We start from the raw sequence: 27,739 nt of genomic DNA on the forward strand, positions 1-27,739 counted from the left end.
TAATATGTTTCTTTATGCCTCTTGCTACCGCGAGGCCTTGGACGGTTGTCCTATATGGCACTCTCAACAGCCACTGACCGCCGCTGCCGCAAGCTGCTTACAACAAAGAATATTTAATAGTCGTTGCCATTCTGTAGCTAATTTTCATGGTTATTAAATTTAACTGGTTGGTTATTTGGTCTACACTCTACATTGCACTTAGCATCAGGTAAGGAGCAACTATTTCACATAACATTTATTAATAACTAGCTTTTGCCCGCGGCCCCGCCCGCGTTATAAAGTTTTTCAGGCTAAAGTTTTCCGTTATAAAAGTAGTAGTTTCCCGGGAGCCTATGTTCTTCCCAGGGTCTCAAACTGTCTCCATACCAAATTTCATCTTAATACGTTGGGTAGTTTTTGAGTTTAACACGTTCAGGCAGACAGATGCAGCGGGGGACTTTGTTTTATAATATATTTTTTAGAACTTTTTAAGAGGAACAATCCCTTCATACATCATTGTTGCATAACTTTAATCGTTTACGCAGCGCACGCAACGGAAGCTCTCAAAACTAATAATTTTTCCCCGTTTTTGCAATATGTTTCATTACTGCTCCGCTCCGATTGGTCATAGCGTGATGATATATAGCCTATAGCACTCCAGGAACAAAGGGCTATCCAACACAAAAAGATTTTTTCAGTTCAAACACGGTAGTTCCTGAGATTAGCCATTACTGCTCCGCTCCTATTAGTCATAGCGTGATGATATATAGCCAAATATCACTGCCCAACCTGGGATTTGAACCCAAGGCCTCAAACTACCCACGCAATACAACTACGCCACCAAGATACTTCTACTATGGCCGTCAATTTGCACAGGTATGCATTCTAAAACAGTAGGTATCTATGTAGGTATAAGCTGTAAATTGTTCTATCACAGATTGGATTTACACGTGAATGCCATTGTAATTGTATCAGATTACCGAATCATCTAGTTGCTTAGCTCTCTACAGCGGCATTTATACGGAAACATTGATTACAATCGGCCATAGTGGGAGGGCAGCAAAATTGAGCATAATTGGTAATTTTATTAGCTAGTGAAGAGCCTAAACGACGCGAGGCTCTAGATAGAAAAAGTTCCCCGGTTTTACTGGTGGTAGGTCTCTGCTATGGAGAGTCCGTCTGAAGTACCACCGCAATGTCTATTTCTGCCGCCAAGCAGTGTGTAGTCACTGTTGTATTCCAGTTTGAAGGGCATTGTAGCCAGTGTAACTACTGGACATAATAAGACTTAACATCTCATGTCTCAGGATGGCGAGGGCAGTGGAATACCAAACAATACTTTGTTATTCAAGGTGTTGGATGGTGTTTACTCTGTTTATGGGCGGTCGTATATCTTACCACCATGCGGACGGTAAGCTGGTCTGGTCATTCAAAGCATTAAAAAAACATTTAAAAAGTTTCGGCGGTAAGATCGTAAAAAAGGTCCTCCAAGAAAAACACGAGGCCCAGGGCGGAAGCCCGTTTCACCTCCCCCAAAAGCAACCCCTTTTATTAGCTATAAATACCATAGACTGATAAAGTAATTTAATTCCCTCAGCTTTATGAAATAAGAAATCAATAAAAAATCGAAAGACAAAAGCTGAAACGAATTGCGTGTAACATTAATAGCTGTTGCAGATTATTCTTCCAATATTATTAACTAGTCTTCTAATCAGAATAATGCATTTTGTCAATTTCTAAATAAAATAAAATTACGTGGATTCTATAACTAATAATCAAGGAAAACATAGACCTAACTAACCCAATGAGTAAACGGCCCTAAAATTACGTGGACTCTTAAACCAACAATCAAAGAAACCATAGAACTAAATAACCCAATGAGTAAATTTAGTCGTCTGATAAAACCACGAATCAAGATTTAAAAGGTAGAGACGTGGGTCAACAAATTCAATAATAAGATTAGTAGTATTAAGGAGACAACTTAACACAAAGGCAAATTGATACAAACTTACAAACTAAGTATAACATAAAAATTCATACAAACATGCTTGAAGTTCTATAATTAAATTTACTTATATATTTTTCAACACAATACATATTACTGGTACTCTAAGCCTATCTTATTTTTACATATGAAAACTAAAAAAAATAATATATTAAGTATCTAATACTTACCTTATCTTCTTTCCTTCGTCATCCTTAAATAAATATTACTTATTAGGGAGTAACAATACTACAACAGCGTCTACAAGTGTCCGCGACTCCCGGCGGCGGCCGGGCGCCTATCGATATAATAATAATATAGTCGATTCTAGGGCTAAGTGTGACCAGCAACTACTTGCAGCAATATAATATTGTGAAAGAACTTCCAGATATGTTATGATGATGACTTCCAGAGACCTACGACTTGCCGTAAATTCTATAAGTCAATTTTTTTTTACTATTTTAAACAATTTTGTGAGACAGGCGATTTAGCGGCAGTCTGGTATCGTTACAGAACCATCCCATAGAGTGACAATGGCTATAAAAGCAAAGACAAAGTATCAATCAAAACAAGGAATCGGTCCATTTTGCAGGCATGCATAACTACAGCTTTACAACAGTTAATTTTCAGCAACGCCTGGTTTAAACTTTTTCATTAACAAATATATTTCATTTTTAACATTTTGTTTGCGGCTGAGACCAACTTGAATAATTCTAAAGAGTTTTTGTGGTATTTGCGTTTGAACATACAATACAGCAATCACGAATTCAAACCACATTTCAAACGCATCATCTACGTTGCATCGATAAAACAGTCCCTCATATGACGTTTACATATTGTATAACAACGACATCTAGCGAAATAGATTGAAACAAGTTAACGGTCTATTTTATAAAATTTTCTTTCTTACTTTGACAACTAGTAACGTCATTTGAAATGTCATTTATTACGCGTGAAATTCACTTATTATTCTATTTCTATGATTATATAAATATATATATGAAAATAACGTAAATATAAATACATGTCATAAAATAATAGCTGTTAAAACACGTTTAAAAAATAATCAAAGGGTCATTTCATAATACTATGGTAGTGCCATCTACTGCTATAATTTTGCAACTTCAAAGTAGTTCGAACACTACCCGTGGCGCTCACAACCCAAACAATAAATTTCCAACATGGTGGCAATGTGCTACACAGTTTGAAAATGCAGTCCGTGTCATGCCGTGAAAAAAATCATTTTATGCTTGAATTTGGTGGAAAATGTCGGACCCTAAACGTGCTACTCTTATAACAGTGGGTGCTCCAATAAGTGCAAAGAATAATGTGAAAAAAACAGTGAGATTAACTATAAATTTGGATGAAAGCAACGAAAATAAATATCCGGAGCTAAATTACAAGGAACTAGTCATTGCAGAAGAGGTAAGTTATAACAGAAAATCATAGCAATTTACGCAACCATACTGTTTTTCCACCTCTTTGTGATGCTGGGAGGCTGCTAAAAAAATTTTGGACCGCCGACATGCATAGATAAGCGATCACAGATGGTTTTGTGGGCGTCTGTCGAGATCGGTTTAGGATATTTTTTGCTTACGTTACACGGTTCTGTATTAGGTTTGTGACATGAATTTGCGTCCACGGGCCGTACGAGAAGCCCAGATAGCGGTCGCCATGTTTGCAGCAATCATAGAACGCGATTGTCAGCTTAGGCCATCATTTAAGGAGGCAATGTTTTGATCGCGTATGGACCCAGGTTTTATGTTGTTTATGCGCGAATATCATTATAATTCCTATAGTTTTTAATGTGCAATTAACAAATACTGTCAATGACGAAATTGCATTACATACGGCATCGAAAATAATGTGCTAAAGTCACTCAATGACCTAGGATAACCTACGTGTTGTGTCGAGCTCCGGTAAAAACGAACCACACTTCTAGGTTATTTTTGTGCAATTAAAGTTAAATTTAAATGAAATTAATGTTTTTATGTCACTTGGCCGCGAGTACATAAGTTGGACGTTATGTACCATACATAATGAAGTACATGCCGCGTACAGATACATACGTCGTCATATCGACGTGCTGCTCTAACTCGTTAATGTGAATAGGGGAATTATTTTTGCACTGCTTTTGCGTTATTAGAAAGGATTTTTCGTTATGTGCAAGCCTGGAATCTTATGTTTGGTTATGTACATTGTTTGCAAACTTGAAGCGGCTGTGTTGTCAAGTTGGCATCGTATGTCGGTAGCGTGTCGGTCTTGCGACCTTTGCTTTCAACTTTTTCTTTTATGTCTCACAATCGATAAATATATAGACGGGTGTCAATGTGTATCGCAATGGTTATGTATTCCGCGTGCACTATTTATTTATACGCTCGTGTGCGTGGGTGTGGATCGTATGTATACGTGTTCCGCCATGTAGATGTGTTCTTTTTTTGAATTTTTACGTGGAGCGCGGGTAATAGTTGCGCTAATAGGATTTAGGTGCATTAAAGGTTATCTTTTATTTATTCCTTGTGCTATTTTGAGTGAGTCGCGCTTTGTTGCCGCGGCGGACAGAGGTCGCTTTTGAATGGGATAATGTTAAGGTGGTTATTGTTTTGTAATGTAATTTATGTAGCGTTCGCGTTGCGTATGGAATAGAGTTGATAATGCTACGTTTTTTTTTTATGAGTTCGGACAGGATTGCGCGGAGATAATACTTTTAAACCTCTGTAAATTATGATGTTTTTTCTAAATGACGAATACAATATGGCGCGAAAGTGTTTAGTGTTTTGAATAGTCGTGGGTTGATTAGGTGGAATGTAGGTAATTATTTGTTAATATATGGTAATGAGTCATTCTTGTTGACATAATGGAAAAGATGAAATCATCATTAAAGTGTAAATTTATTGAAGATGATAATATTTTTTTAGGTTTGAAATTTGTAGAACATCTTTTATTTATTAAGTGGCTAGGTACCTACTTATGTAAAAAAAAAAAAATCCGTTTTTGGATTCTTTTTTTTTAACATATTTTTGTAATAAGACTTTTTTGTTAATATACGGCTACATTTACCTGTTTTGATATATTTTTGTATTGTTTTTTATTTTGTTAACCAACTTGAAAAAAAGAAGGATGTTATCAATTCGATGTATATTTTTTAATGTTTGTTATTGTTACCTGTACATTATCTGAATAAATGCCTAAGATGTTTGTTTATTTCGAATCCAATTATCTCTAAATTGAAACGTAGAACAACTTAGATATTCATTTCTGTACCTAGGTATTGAGATTGAGGCCATTTGTCAACGTCCTTCCACTTTCAACTTTGTTCTTGTAATTATTTTTTTATAATGTTGGCCAATACGGCCGGATATTGTAATGGTTATATCCGTCTTATTCCAAACGAATAAAGTTCAAAATTTGAAATATGCCGCATAACATTTTGCACCTTGACATCATAACAATAAAGTTGATAATCGTTCGTAACAAGATCATACATTGTTACAATTATGTCCTCAGTCAATGAACTTTAGGAAATTGCGCGCGTGATGCTCGTCCTTTTTCGCTCTCGTTCGTGTATCGTGTGCGAGTGAGATAGCACGTATGCTTGTAAATCTAGTGCGAGCAAGATGGCACTAGTGCTTGTGAATCATTAGAGTGGATCGCTAGTTATTCACCTTTTCCTCTCTGATAGTACAATTCGCTATATTATAGATAAGGATAGATATTCTCTAGATAGTAATGAATCGGTTTTCGTAATAGATATTGCGGGTGATTGTTAGGCTGCGTCCACACTTATGCTAAGTTTAGACTAGTTCATGCAGCAATATATTCCGCAAGAACTTCCTGGTGCGTTTACCTTAGCGGCAATATTTAAATAGTTTTAAACACATGTACCACTTACTGCAAGTCCTTCTAGGTTAAAAAATTGCAGAAGTTATATTATTGTTTATACGACTAAAAAATACTTGGGGAATTGGACATCTGAAAGTTTTTTTGTTAATTTATACATAGCTTAAAACACCAATCTCATAATAATAGAAATATTTCTGATGATAAATCACTAAACAGCCATGATATTTTTTAAACAATGCGATTATTTTACACAGTAAATCCATCTCCAACCTAATGCTATCTAAAGGGAAGCACGCATTACGCAACTCTTCCCGCCAACTCGATTGCCGTTACACGTAATCTGCACCTTTATACTTACATATATTTACATAGGTGTACCTACAAGATATGTCAACTCTAAAAAGCGCATTATCGCGCCACCGCATGTAAAATCGCCACGCCTTATGCACGAGCCTTTACCCTCAAGGTATCTTTTTGTAAAAAATACCTTATTTCATGACGACGGTTTGTATCTTATTCATTTACTCAATATATTTTTTTCGTTAAATTGAGACTAGATTAAAAAAAACGGTGAAAAATGTGCTAATTCTAAATATCTATAAAACTCAATTTTGCTTAAATAATTTAACCTTCCAAATGTCGCTATTTTGTAAGTTTGTCGTTGCCTATGTCTGTAACAAATAACCATATTGATACTTTATTTTTGTGTAAAATTCGTCACCATAACGGATTTTTTGTTTTTTCAAAAAGTAAAATAGTAAGAATTGCAAACAAAAATTATACTTTACAGTAAATATCAATAAACATTTCACAATATCAATGGAGAAAAAAATAATATTGTTTGTTATCATTTAATATTGTATAAATATTTATAAGATGCCGTGAACTCTGTGTTCTACTACTATGCTGATAAAGATACACATATTATCTTATCAAAACAATCATAGAATTCACTATCGGATCTTGCAATAGTGAAGTGTTCAAGGAAAATTAAACATATAAGTACATAATAACTTTATGAATGTAGGGCATATGTATTGTGATAATAAAATCTTTCTATAGCTCTCTCTCTCTGTGATGGCAGAAAATAAATAAATGTATAAACAAATATTTAAGGGCTTTTTGAACCTTTGAACCTTCATTTTTATTTAAATTAAGACTTTTTTCATTTTTTACTATTGATTCATCTGTATAAAGTATTGTATTTGGTGACAGTCAGGTGTTATCAAATAAAAAAAAAAGAATTTGGTTTCATTTTCTTTCTGTGTTCCTGTTTTTACTGTATAGTTCAATAAAGAACTAAGCTTCTTTTAAAGTGTAATAAATAAGTTTAGATTATAAATTGTTATGATCTTTTATTTCATATTTAAAAAAACCTAAATTTATATTCTTTTATGTAAAATGTAGAGAAATAAATCTATTTATACTGTCTATTGCCCATCAACCTACATTTCATCATCATCTCAGCCACAGGAAGTCCACTGCTGAACATAGGCCTTCCCCAAGAATCTCCACGTCGACCTGTTGGAAGCGGCCTGCATCCAGCGACTTCCTGCGACCTTAGCCAGGTTGCCTGTCCACCATTTACAAATTAAAAAAATATTTGTTCTGTTATTACCAAGTAGTCCATGCAATTATCAGATGTCTGGGAATTATGAAATCTTTTTCTATTTTGGAATAAGTTGGTTATTTTAGTTTTTTATAAGAAAAATAGGGTAGTGGACTTCTTTTTTTTAAAATGTTTATCAAATATATAGTGTCATTCAAAATCTAACGAAATAAGAATTTTTAACATCTACACAATAATAAATAAGTTATTACATAAAGCTTTGAAAATTTAGTTCATTATTTTACATATAAAATAATACACTAACTCAAACAAAGGAAGCTAACATACTTAAATCTGTTAATCATTCAAGCTGTATACCACCATATCTGCTCTTGGCATCCCAAAATATAAACAATTTGCTTACTCCACATAAAATTCTTATTAAAAAATTATAATATCTTATAAGGATTCAAAATAATCTGATCAAATGCAGGTCTTGGTCTATCTGTGTACTTAATTATTTAAAAATACTAAAAATATTCACAAAATTTACATTTATTGATGTTTCATTTATTATTCAAATGACATAATTTAACAAATCTAACACCCTACATGTTTTGGTTGTGAAGTTTAATAAATAATTGATAAGAATATGTTGTGTCAATAGCTCTTCTAAAGATAAGATTTTACATATAAGACAATTAATATATAATTAATTTATCTGTTCTTGCAGTCTGGGGATTAGTAATGTTACTTTTACAAATTAATAATTATAAATAATACAGTAATCTGTATTATGCAATTTTATTAGAATTTCCAGCAATCATTGAAATCATTGCATTTTTTCATATGCTCATATACCAGTCTAATATCTCAGCATAGCAATTCAATCCTATTATTATATCGTTGAAGATAAATATAGCGTAAGTGTCGAGAAAAGTGAAATTGAAATTGATCCTTACTACACTATACTTTAGATTGATAATGCAAAACTTTTTAGTCACTTACGCGGTATTGCATTGTTCCCAACGAATTATCAAGCTATAGAAAGAAAATCGGCAAATCAGCGACAAAACGTTGCATTGCATGACGTGTGAGTGACTGAGACGACGCTATACAAAGGCAATTATCTCTTTCTAATGACAATATTTTCACTTTCAAGTATTGTTGATTGTATATGTGTTATATAAAATATAATTGCTTCGGTGTCGTAGTTGTATTGCATGCGTGGTATGTCTACGTTTCTGAGGTCCCTTGTAAGGGAGGTTATTGGATTTTTCTATTTAACATTAGCCAGGATCTGGGAGTAGTTCCAGATATTGCAATAGACTCATCCCAATTACATCATGGGATGGAACACACATGGCTAAAAGTGGGTGCCCCGGTTGCATCTTTGTCTACCCCTTAAGGGATAAGGGCGTGATATGTGTAGTAATATTATGTACTGCTGAGAATTATACATAAAAGTATTATAAACCTTAATGTGTCAGGATGACAAGCACTATGTATGTCATGATTTTCTTTGTATTTCAAGGTTCTGTGTGGGTAATGCAATTGTTTATGGGCATACAATATTTATATTTACCATTAGATAAGCTACTTATGGTTTGCCTCTTAGTCAATTATTAAAAAACAACTTTTTTTTTATTATGTGGCTCGACAAAACTGGCTTCACTGCACCTGATGTTAGATAAACTGAAGCCTATAGAAAATAAACGGCCAAAGATACAAGATCTATATCCTTAACGCTATTTAATATTTTAAATATACATTATTACTGTAGCTGATTATATTGTATCAGCACAACATACATTAATGCAAAAAAAAAATTCAATGATGGTTTAAATACATTTTATATATCTGTCCAAAGTATTTCTGGCATCATTTAAGAATATTTATTGAACAAATTAGTGTAATATAGAAGAAAATTTACAATAATTTATTTAATATACAATAAACATACACTTTTTTGTGTTCTTTAAACAATTTTATTGCAAATATATGGATGCCATTTAAATATTTCTGTTGTCCATCAAGGCCAAGTCTTCTATGCACACATTATTAATCTGATTATGTATGTGAAATCTCAATAACAATTTCCACATTTCAGAGGAAGAAGAGGATAGAAAATGGAAAGACCACTGGGCTGGACCCGTTCGCAGAACATGACAATGATATTATCCAGTGTGCGAGGATATTTGAACAGAAATATGTGAGTATTCGGTTTATTTTGGGTCTTAACTTTTTTTGTTCTGCTCATTGGTTTTGCCCGCATAAGAATTTTAGATATAAAAGTTCCGCTTTATATATTTTCTAGGAGTTAAAGTAGCCTATGGCCTTCCCAAGGTCTCGAACTATCTCCATACTAATATTACACTATGGAATATTATGTTCTAAAATAAATTATTATAATTATTATTTCATTAAAATCCATTTGGTAGTTTTAATAGCTTATCGCGTTCAGACGGATGCGGCGGGGGACTTTTATAATATATGTATGATTATAAAAAAATAATTAGTGGTTTAGGATATTCATTACGTGCAATTCGAAAGAGATTGAACTTTTTTTTTAATAATGAGATTCCTTTTGTTTTGTATAAAAATATGCTTTGAGCATTATATGTTAAAACAGAAATTCTTAAGAAATGAATATCATATTGGGTTCACGTAGATGTTGTAGACAAATACGCCATTCACATCCCTTCTGCCCTTCCATAAGAACGTCCTATCTTTTGAAGTGACTAATAATTTTGTGCAGACTGTATTTTATGTGAAAAAAGCTCACTTAATAACAGGTTTCTATAACATTAAGACGGTGTTTTCATTATAAGATCAACAAATAAGTAAATTGCAATGTACCAGTTTGATATAATAACAGCATTAAAGCTAAATATGGGGGATCTATTTTTAGTTCAACCTTGTGTTGGTGAAAGGGATTATTGTGATATTTGTACATATTTTTATCATTAACTCGCACCACGTTAGTGCAGAAACCATGCAAGTTTTAATTAGGTCAGCGCATGTAAGATGTACATTGCACGTTCCTTTGTGTGTCTGACATGAAAGTAAAAAAAAAAGTTTCCATGTTAAGGTATTTTGCGTCTACAATAGCCGATCCCAATTGACAATCCCGATAGGTTACACTTTGATCGCAAGTATTAACCAATTAAAATAAATCTGTAAGTATACCAATCAAACTTTATTCTGATTTGTCCATTTTTGCCATCAACCTGAAAGTGGCGATCGGGATCTTTCATTGAAATCTATATTTTTTTTATTAAGGATATTCTACACCCCAAGTTTTTAATTCCCAAAATTAAAAAATCGTGTGATTTGCTGCCGTTACTTAACACATATTTGGCAAAAAAAAACGCCATAAAAATATTCTAAACAAAAGGTAATTTTGGCCAAAAGTTTTTCATTGTATAATTCTAGTTTTCTAGCGTCCATTAGTCAATTCATACAATGTGATTGTTTTTGTTATGTCATATTGTCATTCATAATCGTTTCTTATGGATATTTAGTATTCACTGATGAACGTCACTCTGACGTGTGATCTATAAAGTAATTGTTACTCACTACGTGCACTGTCCATCCTTTTATACATGATTTATGAAAATGTTCACTCGTCATTGCTTTGTCATTTACATATAAACAAAAATTGTGACTGCAAATTATAATGCCCTACGTTCCTCTACGTACCTCATTCCTTTTAGTGGTAATAAAAACTATTGATGTATATTGAGAGGGACCAAAACCATGCAAATAAAAAAATTCACCTATTTCCCAGAGCAATCAAAAAGTTTTCCGGTATCCGTGATATAAACGTTAACGCCTTAATCGTTTTACACACTTGTGACAGTCATGCTTTTTTTATTGTTGTGTTCGAGCAAAATAAACTGAACTGCGAATTCCTGAGTTCGATTCTTAAGGACGAGCAACACAAGGGATATAAATAGATGATTGAAAGATGTTATTTTTGTGTTATCCGTGATATTTTTTGTGATTAAAGGGAGGCAAAAGCACGTACGGCAAGAAGGGCCGGTCGAAGATCGACGAGTTCGCGGACATCGGCGCGGGATACGACGAGACTGATTCATTTATTGACAACACGGAAGGGGTGAGAGATCCTCATTTTTCATAAATTTTTTTTTACTTAATAAAATAATTGCGGTATCCGTTTTTTTTTTCTTCATTTTTTTTTATTCTATGTATAAAATATGTATTTATTAAAAATACAATACATATAATTAGGTTTGATAAATATTTGCGGATTACACACGATTGTACCCGACCAACGTAGATATTTTTACCGTCACCACATCCCATGCGGTATGAACAATAATCGTATGACGCATGGCCTTTTTTATTTTAAATTTTTTTTATTCCATAAATACCACAATAACATTTACACAAATTTGATAAATAAAGAAACATTTGCCCAGCTTTAATTATTTATATTTTATTTTCCAGTATGACGAGATGATTCCCCCCGACATAGACACGTTCCACGGCGGTTTCTACATCAACTGCGGCTCGCTGGAGTTCAAGGACGTGCCCAACGCGGACCTCGGAACGTCGGACGGCGAGCCTGGCGGGAACAGGCGGAATAAGGTCAGTAAGACTGGAGATAGTGCGTCTTGCAATTTTCCGGTAACCGAATTTTTTTCCGGTTGGATTCCGGATAGTAGTTTTTTTGCATTTTTTATGGATTAAAAGCCACTACTTTTCTTGAAACGTATAAATATCCATCCATAAAATCTTCCTCCATAAAATTTTCCAAATTTATAGTATTATTAAAATAAAGTTATGTAACGGTAATTAAAAGTTATCTCCCGTGTGCTACATTCAGAGGCGTATATCATCAAGCAGCAGCGAGGAGGAGTCGTCAGAGAGCTCATCGGAGTCTGAAAGTCAAGACGAGAAGGATCCAAAGGCGATCGCTAATGGCGCCGTCGATTCGCACAACACTGAACACAGGAAAAAGGTAAATATCTAGCCTCTATAAATACATGGGTCTGATGAAAGTCCTAGCAATGTAGTGTTTTTATTACTACCTATTTCCCAGCAATAACATAGACTCCATTTCAACAATGCCAGCAAAGAAAAAAATAGTGTAATCAACTGAAAGGTAAATAAGTTATAGTATTTGATATCGTTGATGTAACAGGTTAGTTACAGGAAAGAAACGTAATACCCGAACCGTGACTTAACCGGTGACACTACTTGCTCGTTGGACTTCTTTATAAAATAAAACCCACCTTGCGGTTTGATTCTTCGAACAAAGGAATACTGTCGTGTTGAATTCTCGGAATCAAAAAGAACACAAGTGCATGATACTGTGATTCCTTGCTTACGTGTGGTTTAAAAATTGTACGCTTTGTGGTTTCCGGTAGGACCGGGATGTGTTTTTTGAAAAAAAAAAAACTTTTTTTTAAAACTATATTTTTTTTAATATTTTTTTCAGAAGAATAAAAAGATTGAAAAGAAAAAAGCAAAGAAAGTGCGGAGAACTGACTCGTCAGCGGCCACTTCGGGCAAACAAACCTCTGACGGTATGTAATTTTACAATTAAATTTTCAAACAGGGCTAATAATTAAAATCTTACTAAATATCCAGTAGAATCACTTCGCTCTACCGGAAAAAAAACGATTTCGCATGAAGTGGGTGAACTGGTATTATTCGTGTTAATATAAATTTAAAGAAGCTGTTACTAATTAAAATACCGTATTGTGTCAATTAACCAAAACATAATGCCGCTATCAACAAAAAAATGAATTTGAAGTTTTCATATCCTAGTGTCCAATGGCGAAAGGTGAGATTTTTCGAAAGGGAACTCTAAAGTCTGTTCAGAAAGAGAACCGTCGTGGCCGAAAAGTGAACTAACTTTGAATTTTTACATAGCAACCCTTCCCCGCCATTTGGTAAATGTTAAACCTATTTGACATGTCGTATTGTTATGCTATTAATGATCTCGCGTGTAGTTTTAGGGAATTTTTTGTATAGAAACATACCGAAACTAAACAAAAAAGGTAATTAAATTAAGCACAGTAGCGACCTCAAATCCCACGACGGTTCTCTTTCTGAACAGACTATACCCATCATATAGGTATCAGTATTCATAAATGCGGTGAGCAAATCCTTTTAATGATAATTAAATTCTACACAAAGAGAAGCTGGTAGGAATCTGGGTATATGGACCCTTTGCCACTGCTAATGTACTACTGCTCAGATTTTCAAATTATAAAGAACCAGCTGACTCGACAGACGTTGTCCTGTCTTAACTATGTATGCACGCGCGCATTCTGTCGATCGCTGACAGTTATTTCAAACCACTGACAGTTATGTAAAATTAATATTGTCGTTAAGTTTTCTTAAATTTTCTAATTTTCCGTGCAATTTTTTGATTTTTTTCTTTCATAAGAACTTTCACCTGACAATAACAAACACAACAAAAAAAATAGAAAAATCGGTCCAGCCGTTTACGCGTGATGGCGTGACCAAGGGAAATAGGGACACATTTTTATACATATAGAGAATGTACTACGCTGCACTGAAATCTCTTATGATGTTTGTTAACAGTGATAAAAAATACCTACCATTTTTATCAAACTTTATAATTATCAAGTGCAATACCATCACTCAAATTACGTCATGTTAAAACTATCCTGTTATTTACCTATATATGTCTTACATGTTCCGACTAGTCTTAATCGCTACTATGTGTTAAAATCCGTCATGACTCATGTCTGTTCGTGTTTTGAGACCACGCCTAATGTATGAGTCATTGTATAGTTATATTATTCAGCAATAGCATCATTTCTATTTCTTGAACTGGGGTAAATAGGGACATGAATAGCTTTTGCTAGGGATTGGATATATTTTATATCCGCCAGGATAGCGACCACCGTAAAGGTGTTAAACCCCGCCTTAGTGTCAGACGTAAGTATGTCGCGTTCCGGGATCAGCCTGTTCATATACAGTTGCAACAGGCCAGAATTATGTCGACTGTCCCTCGCCAGTCGACACAATTACGCTGGCTAGAGACTTTCCCGCCCTCACACCCACCACTACAACTACTGTAAGCCAGGATCAGCAGCACGCATTGTATGACACCGAGCAGTGAAGCTCGGCGAGTCTCAGGGAAAATTAATTGTGGTTATACCGCAACGAAATGAATCAAATAGAAAGATAGGGAGTTGGAAATTTTAACTGTCCACGTCCCTCCATAGATAAGCGGGAGTCAAAATGCCGGCTAAGTTTGAAACCATATATTAACCAGTTGTAATTTTCTATCCACAGATAACGCTCAAGGTGACGGCGAGAGTGCGGACTCGCGTACGTCCCAGTCGGACTCTCTGACGTCCAAGCCGGCGCCGAGCTCTGAGAACGCCATCACGTCAGACAGCTCCAGGTAAAAGATTTGGATCAGGCTTATAGTATCATTGTAATGGTAGACAAACTTGGTTGTAAGCGACATAGTTGCCTGTATACGGTAATTCTGTCCAAAACGTAGAATTTTTATCGAAAATTTATGTCATTTAAATTATAACAGATTTTTTTTTAATCCATGTGAGAGTAAGTAAGTTGTGGATTATAAATTTGGTGAAGAGGATGGCTGTCAAATAATAGTAATAGCAAACTGTGACGTCACCAAGTGTGCGTGTGATATAGATAGCGCAATTATATAAAGATACTAGTATGTGAGTACTTACCCAGATGGAATCTCGCATGCGAGAGACCTATTAATCATTTACGATTCTATATTTTACGCACTTAGGTCTAGTTAAGCAGAATAATGACAATACTTAATAGTTAATTTGTATCGTATTTCCAGAGACGTAGAGCCTAAAGCGGAGGTGGAATTGCCCGTCCATGTTGTGCAAGCCGTGCAAGAGTTGGAGGAAGCCGTTGGGAAAATGCTGCGTGATAACCCCAATATCAACCACAAGGATTTGTTAAATAATGCCGATCATTATATTGATAGGTAATATAGTACTAAAAATAGCATTGAATGTCTTGATAGTGTAATTGTATTGTGGTACGGCTCGGTAGCCGTAGCTCGGAACCGAAGATAGCCCGGTCGCTATCTTGGGTTCGAATCCAGGGTTGGGTACAGTGTTGACTTTTTCTGCTCAGTGTCAACACAGAGACTGAAGTTCTTCATATAATGATTAACTCGTCTTTTACATATGCGATGGAATAAACATAGCATGAATTATTTATGCGCATAGGTTAGAGTGTTAGTTTTGTATATATATATTTATGTGACGAGTAGCATGTCCTCAGAAGTTGTACGGCCTGAGTGTATGCAGAGGGTTTGAGTAAGCTGTGTGTGTCCGCAGGCTGGAGAGCGCGGCGGCGGGCGCGTGCTCGGAGCGCGTGTCGCGCGCCGTCCGCGCCCGCGCCGCGCGCGCGCTGCGCCTGCCGCGACACGCGCTGCTGCACCACCTGCGCACCACCACCACCACCACCACCACCACCACCACCACCAGTACGTAACCAAACGACCGCGTCTACACCCGCGACCAAATTGTACATTACTAACGGCCCACTACTACAGCGCTTCAAACTATCTCCATAACTTCTCGCGGTTTCAACCGACAAATAAGTTTTTCTGGGAATATTTAGAATAATCCACTAACTAAATACTGATGACTAACTATATCTTCAAACATAAGAAGTTCTTACCTGACCCATAACATAAAATTTCACTGCAGGCTCTTGTAACAAGTTGATCTGGAAATCTTTAGGTGTCCATGTTCAAAAGCAATGTCTACCCAAACAAGAAAAATATGAACTTACTTTTTCCATAATGGTACTTATCAAAAACATGTATACCGAAAAGAAATGATAACTGCCTACTCAGGCTTCTATCTATATACGGATAATCGAAACTCCCATCTATATTAATTAATAATTACTAAACTCAAGAATATATATCATAAAAATACATATTTCCAAAAACAAACAAATCCAAGTTATCTAAATGACTAAAAACTAGTGTCAAACATTCCAGCATCAAACACTGCCCTGACAACTGCTCAACCGACCACCACCACTGCCAGTACCACTGCCACCACCACCACCGCCAGCACAGCGGGACACAAACGGAAACTCGACGATGATCACGAGGAAGACTACAGCAAACTGACTGAGGAACAACGAGAGGCCAAGATTGTAGAAACTTTACAGAGGTGAGTTTATACTCTTTAAATTGGACTGGCTAGGCCAATCTTGATTGATAGCAATCTACGGCGTGCCATGGCGTATTTCATGTTGTTTTTCACACCATCATATCTTTTAACCCTGAAGAGTTAGGAATTGCACCCAGTTCTCATGCGTGTTCCGTTCTACGATATGATAGGGGACGTGTTTATAGCTTTATCCGACACAAACTTTAGTCTGTAGAGTTTATTGAGTGTTGTTGGTAATGTATGGGAGTCACAACTCTAGCTATAATGAAACTCCAAAGATGGCACTGAATATATTATGTATTTAAAATTCCAGAGTACGTTTAATACACAGCGGCGTACTAAAGTAATAGTAACAAATCGTAAGACGTACAAATTAAACAAAGGCGTACGAAGCTTTTATATGGGAGGTATGGTGTGACACAGCGTTCTCGCACAACTACGCACGTGCACTTACATAGCTGCGCAAGTGTGTGTGTCCCATCAGTGTCCGATGATATTGAGTAGAATAAACAAATATCGCTTTGCCCGACCCGGAGTTCGGGCGCGAAGCCTCGGAGCAGTGGTTGTACTGAAACTATGCCACCAATGCTCCCCGATCTAAATAAATATATACTTAGCTATAATAAACATTATTATTAATGATTCCAGGTTAAAAGCACTGATAGAGGAATGTAAGCCGGCGATGATTGCCAAATACAACGCCGAGTGCGAGAGAGTGCACGAAGAGAGGTATTTATTGCATTTTTATTTAGCTCTGTACTTTACATAGCAAGAGTTTAACTAATTATTTTATAATGCGACTCCTTTGCAATTTTCTCTATATTTCTTAATAATAATCAGAATCCATTTTGATGAGAACATTTGATGCTGTGGTTCAGACCAGCTGCTGTCATGTAGGTGGCAGTATTCCCATATTAAGCTCACCTTACAGTACGCTAAGAGTATGCTCATAGAGCGTAAAGTATAATATATACTGGTGGTAGGATATTTATATCTGCCTGGATAGCGACCACCGTACACATGGTGTAAAACCCACCATAGTGGCCCACGTATGTGTGTCACGTTCCGGGATCACCCTGTGTATATCCAGTTTCAAATAGGCTAACAGAATTGTCTCAATTGGGGTAATCATCTCGTCATCGGACACCATCTGAACTCCATTCCGCTTGCCATCAGGTTCAGTAGAGTCACTAACAAGCCCATGTAAAAAGAATTAGCGAGTTCATGTAACAATTGGCTGTATTTAATTTGGTACTAATATTTTATAACGGGATGTGTGACGAAGTTTAACGTCGCATACAGTTGAAATGTGTGTTTGCAATTTGAACTCTGTAATTACTACAGAAAGTCGCCCTAGCGCCTTCGCTTTGGGCGAATTGGCCCATCACAGTGGAAGCCACTCACATGTCGCATCGACGGGAAAACGTATGTAGTCCGTCGCATTTACATTCAACGAGTGTTGAAGTCGAGCCTTTATGTTGGGACGGAAACATCTTGTTAGCGCGGTCTATTTTACTAAGTGACTGCCGCGCCCTATGTTGGCGGATCTTGATGTTTCACATCTGGCTGGCGTCCCGCGACGGCTCAATTTCTTTATTATTTATTTTTTAGGGTCATCCAGCTTACAAAATTACAAACATTGCTATTATAATAGTGCAACAGCGTTGGTCACATGTGATCACCAGATAAAATAGTATCGACATTCGTAAACACATTTATTATGAACAAACAGAAAATTGATCATTAAGGGTTATTTGTTGCAAACTTATAATTTTTTAAAAAAGCATTAAAATTATTAAATACAAAAAGACCTAAATTATTTTATCTAAATTCAATCTAGTCTGAAATATAAAATGACACATAAATAAACATAAATAAAATATGATGTGGTATTTGTAGGAAAAAGCTGCAGCTGGCGGCGGCTCGCGCGGGCGCGGGCGGCGGCGCGGGCGCGGCGGGCGTGGAGCGGCGCATGCCCAAGCGGCGCTTCCCGTGGTGCGGCCGCGCGCGCGCGCTGCTCACGCAGCTGGTGCGCCTGGCGCGCCCCGCCGCCGCCGACAGCGCCGCCAGCGCCGCCTCCGCGCGCCGGCTGCTGGAGGCGCGCGTGCTGCCGCTGTTCCCCGCCGGCTTCGTGCGCATGCCCACGCTGCTCAGGCAGGCCGAGTGAGTCACATTCTACCTCATCCACTGTATACCCTGGCTTGTCTTGCTTATCTTACTAGAATAATGGCCATGACCATCTCAAAATTAATTTATATGCAGACACTCACTACGTAAAAGGAGCCTCAGTTTGTGATCCAAAAAAGGCTTTGCAGCAAAAATCAGTGTCTAATAACCACTTTCCAAATTTTAGAGGGACTTGACTTAATAATATTTCCACTGTTTCACAATATACAGATTATATGCCACTTGTATTGTTGAATCACCACAATAGTTACCTAACGAAAGTTACAGAAACGATTTAGTTTACTGAACTAAGTAATTTTTTCTTTAATCGAACAATCGAGACAGTCCAAACATAACTTATGGTCACCTCCAGGCACTAACTTTGTTACTGTGAATTCCAACAGTTTCACTTCAACATTTGAATAAAGACCACAACAAACACACCCTTAATATTAATCTGATAATAGCTTATCAAATTAATTCTAATTATTTTGCAATACCATGATCAACAATCTAATTAAATCCTAATTTTGTGTACTTATACTCTCAACATATTACATACTTTGTGCCTTTAAAACAAATCGTACAAATTTAACATATTTAATATTATTTTATCTAATTTCAGCCTCACCAAGGAAATCAAAGTATCAGAGATCAAGCGTCAACGGGCGCCGTCGACGTCGCAAACCGTCGCGCCAGTACCCTACTCCGAGCCCATACAGTTCCCGAGCTCCCTCACAGTCACCACTACAGTAATGACCTCACCAAGCAAAGCAGAAACACCAGACGACGTCAAATACAAACAGGACATATTCGCATCAGTAATGAACACGTTCAAGCTGAACAAGGACTTGATAGTAGAGAAACCAGAGAAAAACGACAAAGACATGTACATTCCCCCCAACATAGGCAGTATAACGATAACGCCCGTGCTCAACCAAACTAAAGACAAGAAGAATGAAAAGGGACTGATACGCGTGAAGTCGCCAGCGGCGCTCAACGAGATGGTGAAGAAAGATAAACAAAAGAAGGTAGACAAGAACCATGTTAAAGAGAAAAATTTAGAATCGCCATTACATGTTGACACCAGTTACCAGAAAGAAGCACCGAAACCTGAAGAGATACCGCAAAAACAGATCGACAATATGCGTGTTGCGGAGAATAATATACCACGACCAGCCTTAATACCGGTTCATCACTCACCGACGTTCGCGAAACCGGACAAAAGACCTCCAGAGGTCAAAAAGAAAAAGGATATAGTGATTGTGTCTGATGTGGACCCTTTGAGTGACGCCGCTCCAGAACCCTTGGCGATAGACGATAGTAGCAGTGACGTAGAAGTTGTTGAGGACAAAAGTGACACCAAAACGGACAAGTGTAAAAGTGAAGTGCCTTTGAAGGACAAGAACAAAGTGTCGAGTGTTAAAAATGACGCGAGGGATCAGTGCGAGAAGGCGATCGATGAGTTTGACTCGATCATACGCGGGTTGAAGCAGATGGAGGTTGGTACAACTGTTTTGTATATGATTTGGGTGTGGACTTTTTTTTATATGTGTACAGCATAATGACCCCATTTCACCTGATGGTAAATGGAGTGGTGTCCAATACAATGTCGACAGACGAGTGATGATTACCCCTCGACAGTCGACACAATTATGCCGGCCTCATGAACCGGCTATATACAGGCTGAACCCGGAACGCGACACACTTACATTGTGTTTGGTGGTCCCTACCCAGGCAGATATAAAATATATCCTACCACCTGCAAAAGTCAAACTTAATTTTAATATCTGTTAATTCCTTAGATAAGCTAAGAATAGTGTTTTGCTGGTATGTGAAGCATGCCATCCCACACTAGGCCAGGTGTAAGACCTAAAAGCCTCGCTGAAGAAGAGGCCCATGCTCAGCAGTTGGCAGTATACAGGGTCATTTTGACATTGCATTACTAAATGAAACCACATACATATCTCCTTGGAAATAACACTTTACAATTAGTTACTTGAGACATAGATGTAAAATAAAATAGTGTAAGTTTCGATCAAAATAAATAGTAATTTTAATTTTACGCGCCCTCATGCCACTATTACTGTTCAGTCAGAAATACACTTACGCACACATACGCCAAAAATAAGAAAATTAAAACCAGGATTTTTGTTGAAAATATTAGTTATTAATGGATGATTTTTGGCACAATGTCAGCAAAGGTGAAGACGAGTATGTGGTTTCATTTAGTAACGTAATGTCAAAATGACCCTGTATAATATAGATTATTTTCATGTAAGCAAGTTGTGACATATTTCTTGTGTTATTCATTCCAGCATTCACAAGAGCCAACAAAGTTCAACAGTAATTCCTTTGGAAGTGTCATAAGTAATGGTGAATATAAATTTTATTCAAATTATTTCAACTTTAACGAAATGAGGGCTTTCTTAATCTGTTTAAAGTATGATTTTTACATATTTAAGTATACATTTTTGAGTTATTCATCTCTTTAAAGTTATCTTATTAATTACAATTCTTACTTTAAATTAGTTTGGGACCCTCAAATGTTGGTTTCCTATGATACCAGTGCCTTAAGAGCCAAAAATACATTAGTTAACATCACTGAATTTTCTATTTCAAAAACTCAGTTTCTTGAGAAATTTCGAAACGTTTATATTTATGACTTCATTTCATGAATGCATCTTAATTCTAGGAAACTTAGGTTAAAGACTAATAACACTACATTAAATACATAATAATATATTCATATGTTGCAACATCATAGATGGTATATTACTATTTGATTTACAAGAGAATTCCATGGATTAGTATGATAAAAAACTAATTTGGGACATTAGTAGTGCCTTCAACAGTTTGAGACTGAATAGAATCTAGTCCACATAATTGGTATGGAACTTTCATTGCGTGTGGAAAAAAAATTATATAATCCAGAAACAATATTAATAGTGTCCGAACGAAAGTCGATTTCGCGCCGATGCCGAAACTAAAACATCGGTTATCGCCATAAGCTACGGCCTAAGCAGAAATATTGAAATTAAGACATTCAGTTCAAGATTGGTCAAGCTACAATCAATAATATAATTGATTTTAAAGAAAAAATAAAATTTTATATTGAATATCAATTTGTCAAAAATAAAAACATTTGAAATAATATGAATTATAACATTTATTTTCGTTTGATTTCGGCGCTATGTAGAATCTGACACTTCGGTCGATATGAGGCCGAATTTGTCTAAAGCCGAAACTTCGGTCGGACACTAGACTATGAAAGTTGCGTTCCAAAGTATGAGCATAGGAGTAGTTATATCCGTCTAGTAAAATGCGTGGTAAGAACTCGTTGGTTTCTGTCGAGCAGCCAAGCACGAGACGTCTTCCGCGCAAGCGTACTCGCGCGCTCTGTTCGACGCGAGGCCGAAAAAAGACAAGTTGTAAGTGACCGCGCTTCATCGCTTCACGCGCCACCGCTGCATCGCTGCGTCGCTGTGTGCACTGATATACATGTTTTGGACAACCCTGTACCTTGATAGAAAACTTAATACTTAGGGATGCCAACTAAAAATAGTTTTTAAATCATTAAAATATTAATACATTGTTGAAAAAATATTTTATTTATTGCTTTTTGGTATGTAACATGCCACCTAAAAATAGTTTTTAAATCATTAAGAATTTTATACATTATTAAAGGAAGTACCTATGTATCGCTGTTTGATGCTCTTTTATGTGTTGCTCAATAAAAATAACTTTATTTTTATTATAAGCCTTAGAAACCTACATAATACTATCAAAATGATTTTTACTATGGTGAAGTCAAGTTCTAAACTAAAGTTTGCAAGATGGATAAAAATAAAGAATAATATTTCTTTTTCGATAAAGTTGGCAATCCTGAATAAATTGTTTTTTTTTTCGTGTGTAACCATAAAAAAATACATTTATATCTGTGTTTCACAGTTTATATTCGCTACTCTATTTCCACTTTTCAACCGTTAAGGTCCATTAAGTGCAAATTACTAACAATGGTGCCTGTAATGTATAAAAGCGATACCAGTAGTGGTATTTTTAAAGAAGAATAAAATCCTTAATATACAGAAAAAAAAATATCATGCTATTAACTAAAAAAAGTGCAAACATATAAAAAAAGCTGTAAAAAAGACTGTTATCGAACTCTTGGTGTGGGTGATACAACAAAAAAAACTTATTACAACTAACAAAAGGCACTGTATAAATCATAGGCACAATGCACAGAATAATAAAGTCGATTTAGAGAACTATACTTTGGCGGAGATTATGTTAAATGAAATTTGCAATCCTAAATCGCTCATGTATTTTTTAATATAATTCATTAGATACACACATTTCATGTAATGTGTAAATCATCGATAATAATGTTAGAGTCTAGTAAATTAGAAAAAAACAGTTGAAGGGTTTGTTGAGGATCAGGTTTTAATGCACTTTGCTAAAAAAAATGATTTAAGATTTAAACCAATTTCGACTTATAATTTGAGTAAAAAAATATTATTATGAGTTTTTTTTAATTCACATTTATCATATGTATATGTCCTTTTTTTTCTAAAAAAAACCTGTTTATATATTTTTATTACACTCAGAGTTAGAATGAATCGAAATTTGCTTCTACTTGACTTTTTGTTTTATTTTCTAATACATCCACTCTCACCACAGACCGTTTCATTATCACGTGTTCATACCATCGCTTGAGTGTAACTAGCAGAGCTTTATTATCATCCAGTGTTCTATAGTAGATCGACTTGTTTCAGCGTAGAACCAGCTTCTTAGAGGTGTTGGGATGGAGGTAGTGTCGGTAAGTGTTTACTTACCAACATAAATAATGATAGCATAGTTGTAGTTTAATAGTGTGTTGAACAATGAGGCTAAAGAATCATATATACTAATTTAATATTAGGAATTATGATTTTGTGGCCTGGACTTAGGTAATATGTATTATAAATTAATCATTAGTAGAAAAAAAAAAAAGTTAAGTTCAGAAAAAAGTATTTAAAATTTTTGGTAATTTACCAAGTCGATATTCTATAGGAACACCATACATAGCTAACATTTTCAATCAGACTAACCATTTTTATTACTGTAAATTTTTCGATAACTTTATACTTGTATTTTTCAGATTCTGATACATCTGCAATGAAGATGATAAAATCATAGAAAGGTTGTTAAAAATAACACAGAAGAGTCTATTTATAAACCAAGACCTTGGAAACGCTAATCTTTGTCGACTACAAGTGGCTTTATCGATGTCGATAAATGAACTCGGCGTTTTATAAAACGAGGTTTGTTCGATAAATCACAAATAGTTCCTTAGAATGTAAAAATATTATTCACAACGATCTATCGACATCGATAGAGTTGTCTGACGCTAGCACGTGATTTTTGTCGACTATCGATGGAAGACTATGAGTAGATAGCTTATGTAATAGTCATAAGAGTTTTGTTGATCGAATCTGTCTACGAATGTCGATGAATGTGACGATATTGTTCGTATCGAAGGACAGCATGTCGATATTCTATTACTAAAAATATCGATATAAAACTTCCATGTATAGGGTACAGAGCATAACTATGAGCAACTTTTATATCGAGCGGCATAAAAGTCATTTCTAAAAACTAGGCCATTTTTTCTATTTATTATGCTGCTGGTCATATTCGGTAAACAATTTTCAGTGAACCAATTTGAATTGAAGTATTCTCTAAACAAAATATTCTGTTTCTATTACTTCTTAATACCAAATACTTCCAAAATATTTTTTATGGCCGAGAACTTTTTTTTATTAATATTACATTTGGGTCACTATGACTTGCGGCCTTATATAACACTAGAAAGTAGTTTCGCGATGTTTTTCTTTGTTGTATGTATTAATTACAGCTTCCTTACATTTGTATATACACAGACAATAGCAAATTAACAGTTTTATATTGTTTCATACGTGGAATTTATAATATTGCGTAATGTATTTTCTAAATTTTAATATCACAAACTTGTAGGATCCGTGTAATGGCAGGGCAATGCTTTGTGAAAAAAAAAATCAACTTGAAAATAGCAAAAACGACACGAGAGTCCGCGTCGTTTCACTGTGATTGGTCTAGAGACTAACACGTCACACTTAACCAATTACAATCGTCACAGTTAAACGAAACGGACCTTCGTCGTATTTTTGCCATGTTCTAAAAGGGCTGTTTATTTTTATATGAGAGTAAATACACACGTCAGACTCGAGGTCATGTCCTAACAATTGTCCATATAAAAAAATATTCTCTAAAAGCTTATACTAAAAGTGGAGGCTACACCAAGATATTTGAACTCAAATAACCTGAGTTGTTCGTCTCTTTCTAAACACGACAGCTCCATATTATTTAGAGACAGATCATCTCTAGAAAGATACCAAGTACCTTGATATTCAAAACCATGGATTTGCAATCAGCAAGCATAATTTGAAAACTCTGTATTTATCCCTATTGGATCGATTACATAACAAATAAATGCCAAATACCTATCTTCTATTCGCACTGGTTTAAATAACTCTTTCACACAAGTTTTGACTTTACTTTCAGAATTTGTATTTGTCTGTACGGAACACTGTTTTTCATTGGATTTGTTAGAAAATACCATATCTATAATTTTTAAATATGGCCTCCATTCTGTGATAGCCCACGGCCCTGCCACTTCCCGGACAATGCTCGGTGCGTGCAAATTATAAAGGTTGCTACAACCATAGTCTCTGGATCCCGTGCTAGATACTGCAACGTTTCTAATAGCGAGTGTTCATTCATACGACAACGTATTACAAAATATTAGTTACACATCACAAATTTAACAATAAGGATAGATCGCTGACTCATTATTGTAAAGGTACATTGCTATATGATATTGCAAATTGAATTATATATATACATGATACTATGTCTTTTTCAGTGAATATTTTCAATAGTAAAAGATAAATAAAGGGGGTACCAAGAATTATGCTTTTCTAATTTTAGGTTCAGCGCAGACGGACTGATCTGATAACAAATGAAGCTTCATCTTGTATTTTCATGTGATTTATTTATAAATTCAAACAGCTATGTACGGATTTGTTTAAGTAAAATCTGCAGTATCCAAAGACTATTTAATAGATCAACTCAATTTCGATCTGAAGTGCGATATCTCATAAGATACTGTCAAATTAAAGACAGCATCTTAAGATAGACGCTATATAATAAACCAATATTAACATCAGCTCAACGATATCTTGTCACAATATGTGACGGATTTTGACAACTGAGTAGTTTATTTTTACAGCCCCATCTCGGCTGAGAACAGACTTTTAAATACTAGCTTGGTTTATTAAATAGTTCAATACATTATCAGTCTTAGTTATAAAAAAATCGCAAAACTATGCTTAGTTAAAACACAAATTGTCTCGATCAGCTGTAAGTCAAAACCCGCCATCTTGCCTCTTAATTAGTTTAAGGCGATACCTCAAGGTCCATTTTCATACATTTTGTTTCGGCTTTAATCTGGGTAACTAAACAAGTATTGGCAAGTAAAGAATTTAAATTCACGTCTAGTTAGTGATTAGTTCTCAAATAATTAATAATCATGGATATTTCGGCCTTTAAAATTTAATATGACGAAATTTTTAAGGCAGAAATATCCATGATTATTAATTATTTTTACATTTTTCTTTCAACTGCGAGAACTAATTTTTACATTTTTCTTTCAACTGCGAGAGCCTTAAATTAGAAACCGTTGGTGTTTTTGACAGCTATTTAATCAACTCTTAACCACCTCTTAACGCGAAAACAAATTTATAAGTAAGACTGTAAATGTCTACTTGAGATTTTACTCAAAGTTGAGATTTATTAATAGGGTCCTAAGATTGATTTTGTTTTGTTATCGATTGTTCCTTAACACTTGTCAGCGCTGATCGTGTTTGAATGAACGCTCGCTTCTATTACTAAGTTTGTTAGAGAACAAGCGTATTTTGTATAAACGGTATATTTTTGTTTGGCTCGATGGAAGTATAGATGTTATTGCTCCACATTGACCGCGTATAGCCGCCTATATATAGAATAGGAGCAGTGGAATATCAAACTATAGAAATTAATGCCGCCATAATTATCGGTTGCAATTTTTCTTCTGTCGATTTTGAATTCGATGCAATTGCGAAGTGCAGTATGTTGTGCCGCGTTAATGGTATGGACAGTATCATTTCCAAGGAATACTTGAATTTTCTAGAGTATCAAAATGTTTATTTTTTGAAACGTCATATAAATGACTAGCCTATCGAATAAAAAATGTCTTCTCGTTTTTGCAATTAGTAAAGTATTTTTTTTTTATTTGCATGATTATAACACAGTTACATAACTATAAAAGGCCTACAAGATTTTATAATTTAAATTATTTAATAGTTTTTAAATTCTAAATCTATTAGTGGCGACTTGCACTGCACCTTTTTTTTACAAAAATTTAAATTTGTTTTATATTTATATGTATTGGATTCATGCATTAATATATTTCTTTCTTGTCTATGTTTATTTAAAATATTTTTTTGTGTGCGTGTGATCTTAAAAATAATCTAAATTCTTTCCAACCATAACCTAAGACAATATATAAATCATAAATTTATTGTTTCAAATCATATATAAATGTGGAGCAGTAATTTATTTTTACATACTATAAATAATCGTATCTCCAAAGGGCTTGTGTACAGAGTGAATGTAGGAGCAATTTTCGGAAACAAAAAATGATTATTTTGAACGAACAATCGATGATTTTGTTTTGTGATCAATTTGAGAATATTGTTTGTAAATCCGAAATTCCAAATTAAGCCCAATGTAATAATTATGAATAAATATTTATATGAATAGTAGATGTTTGGTTTCATTTTTGTGATGCGTAATATACTTGAATTATCATTCTTTCTTTATGGTATGTAAAATTTTAAATACAAAAAAAATGTCCATTATCATCCAACTAATTAAACAACAAAACTAAAAAGGTTCGTAAAT

General features: G+C 35.1%; 1 protein-coding gene across 1 annotated transcript; it reads left to right on the forward strand.

Moving 5' to 3' along the window:
• Positions 1 to 3,139: 3,139 nt before the first annotated feature.
• LOC115455550 (yemanuclein) lies at positions 3,140 to 27,600 on the forward strand. The gene is made up of 17 exons (XM_030184174.2): positions 3,140 to 3,388; positions 9,466 to 9,567; positions 11,368 to 11,475; positions 11,829 to 11,969; positions 12,208 to 12,342; positions 12,823 to 12,910; positions 14,658 to 14,769; positions 15,193 to 15,342; positions 15,701 to 15,849; positions 16,375 to 16,552; positions 17,201 to 17,281; positions 18,452 to 18,715; positions 19,344 to 20,220; positions 21,037 to 21,094; positions 22,077 to 22,149; positions 23,499 to 23,537; positions 23,859 to 27,600. The coding sequence occupies exons 1-16, from the start codon at positions 3,230 to 3,232 to the stop codon at positions 23,530 to 23,532; spliced, it is 2,709 nt and encodes a 902-aa protein (XP_030040034.1). The 5' UTR covers positions 3,140 to 3,229; the 3' UTR covers positions 23,533 to 23,537; positions 23,859 to 27,600.
• Positions 27,601 to 27,739: the final 139 nt, after the last annotated feature.

Source organism: Manduca sexta, chromosome 7 (genome assembly GCF_014839805.1).
Source record: "Manduca sexta isolate Smith_Timp_Sample1 chromosome 7, JHU_Msex_v1.0, whole genome shotgun sequence".
Lineage (NCBI taxonomy): Eukaryota > Metazoa > Arthropoda > Insecta > Lepidoptera > Sphingidae > Manduca > Manduca sexta.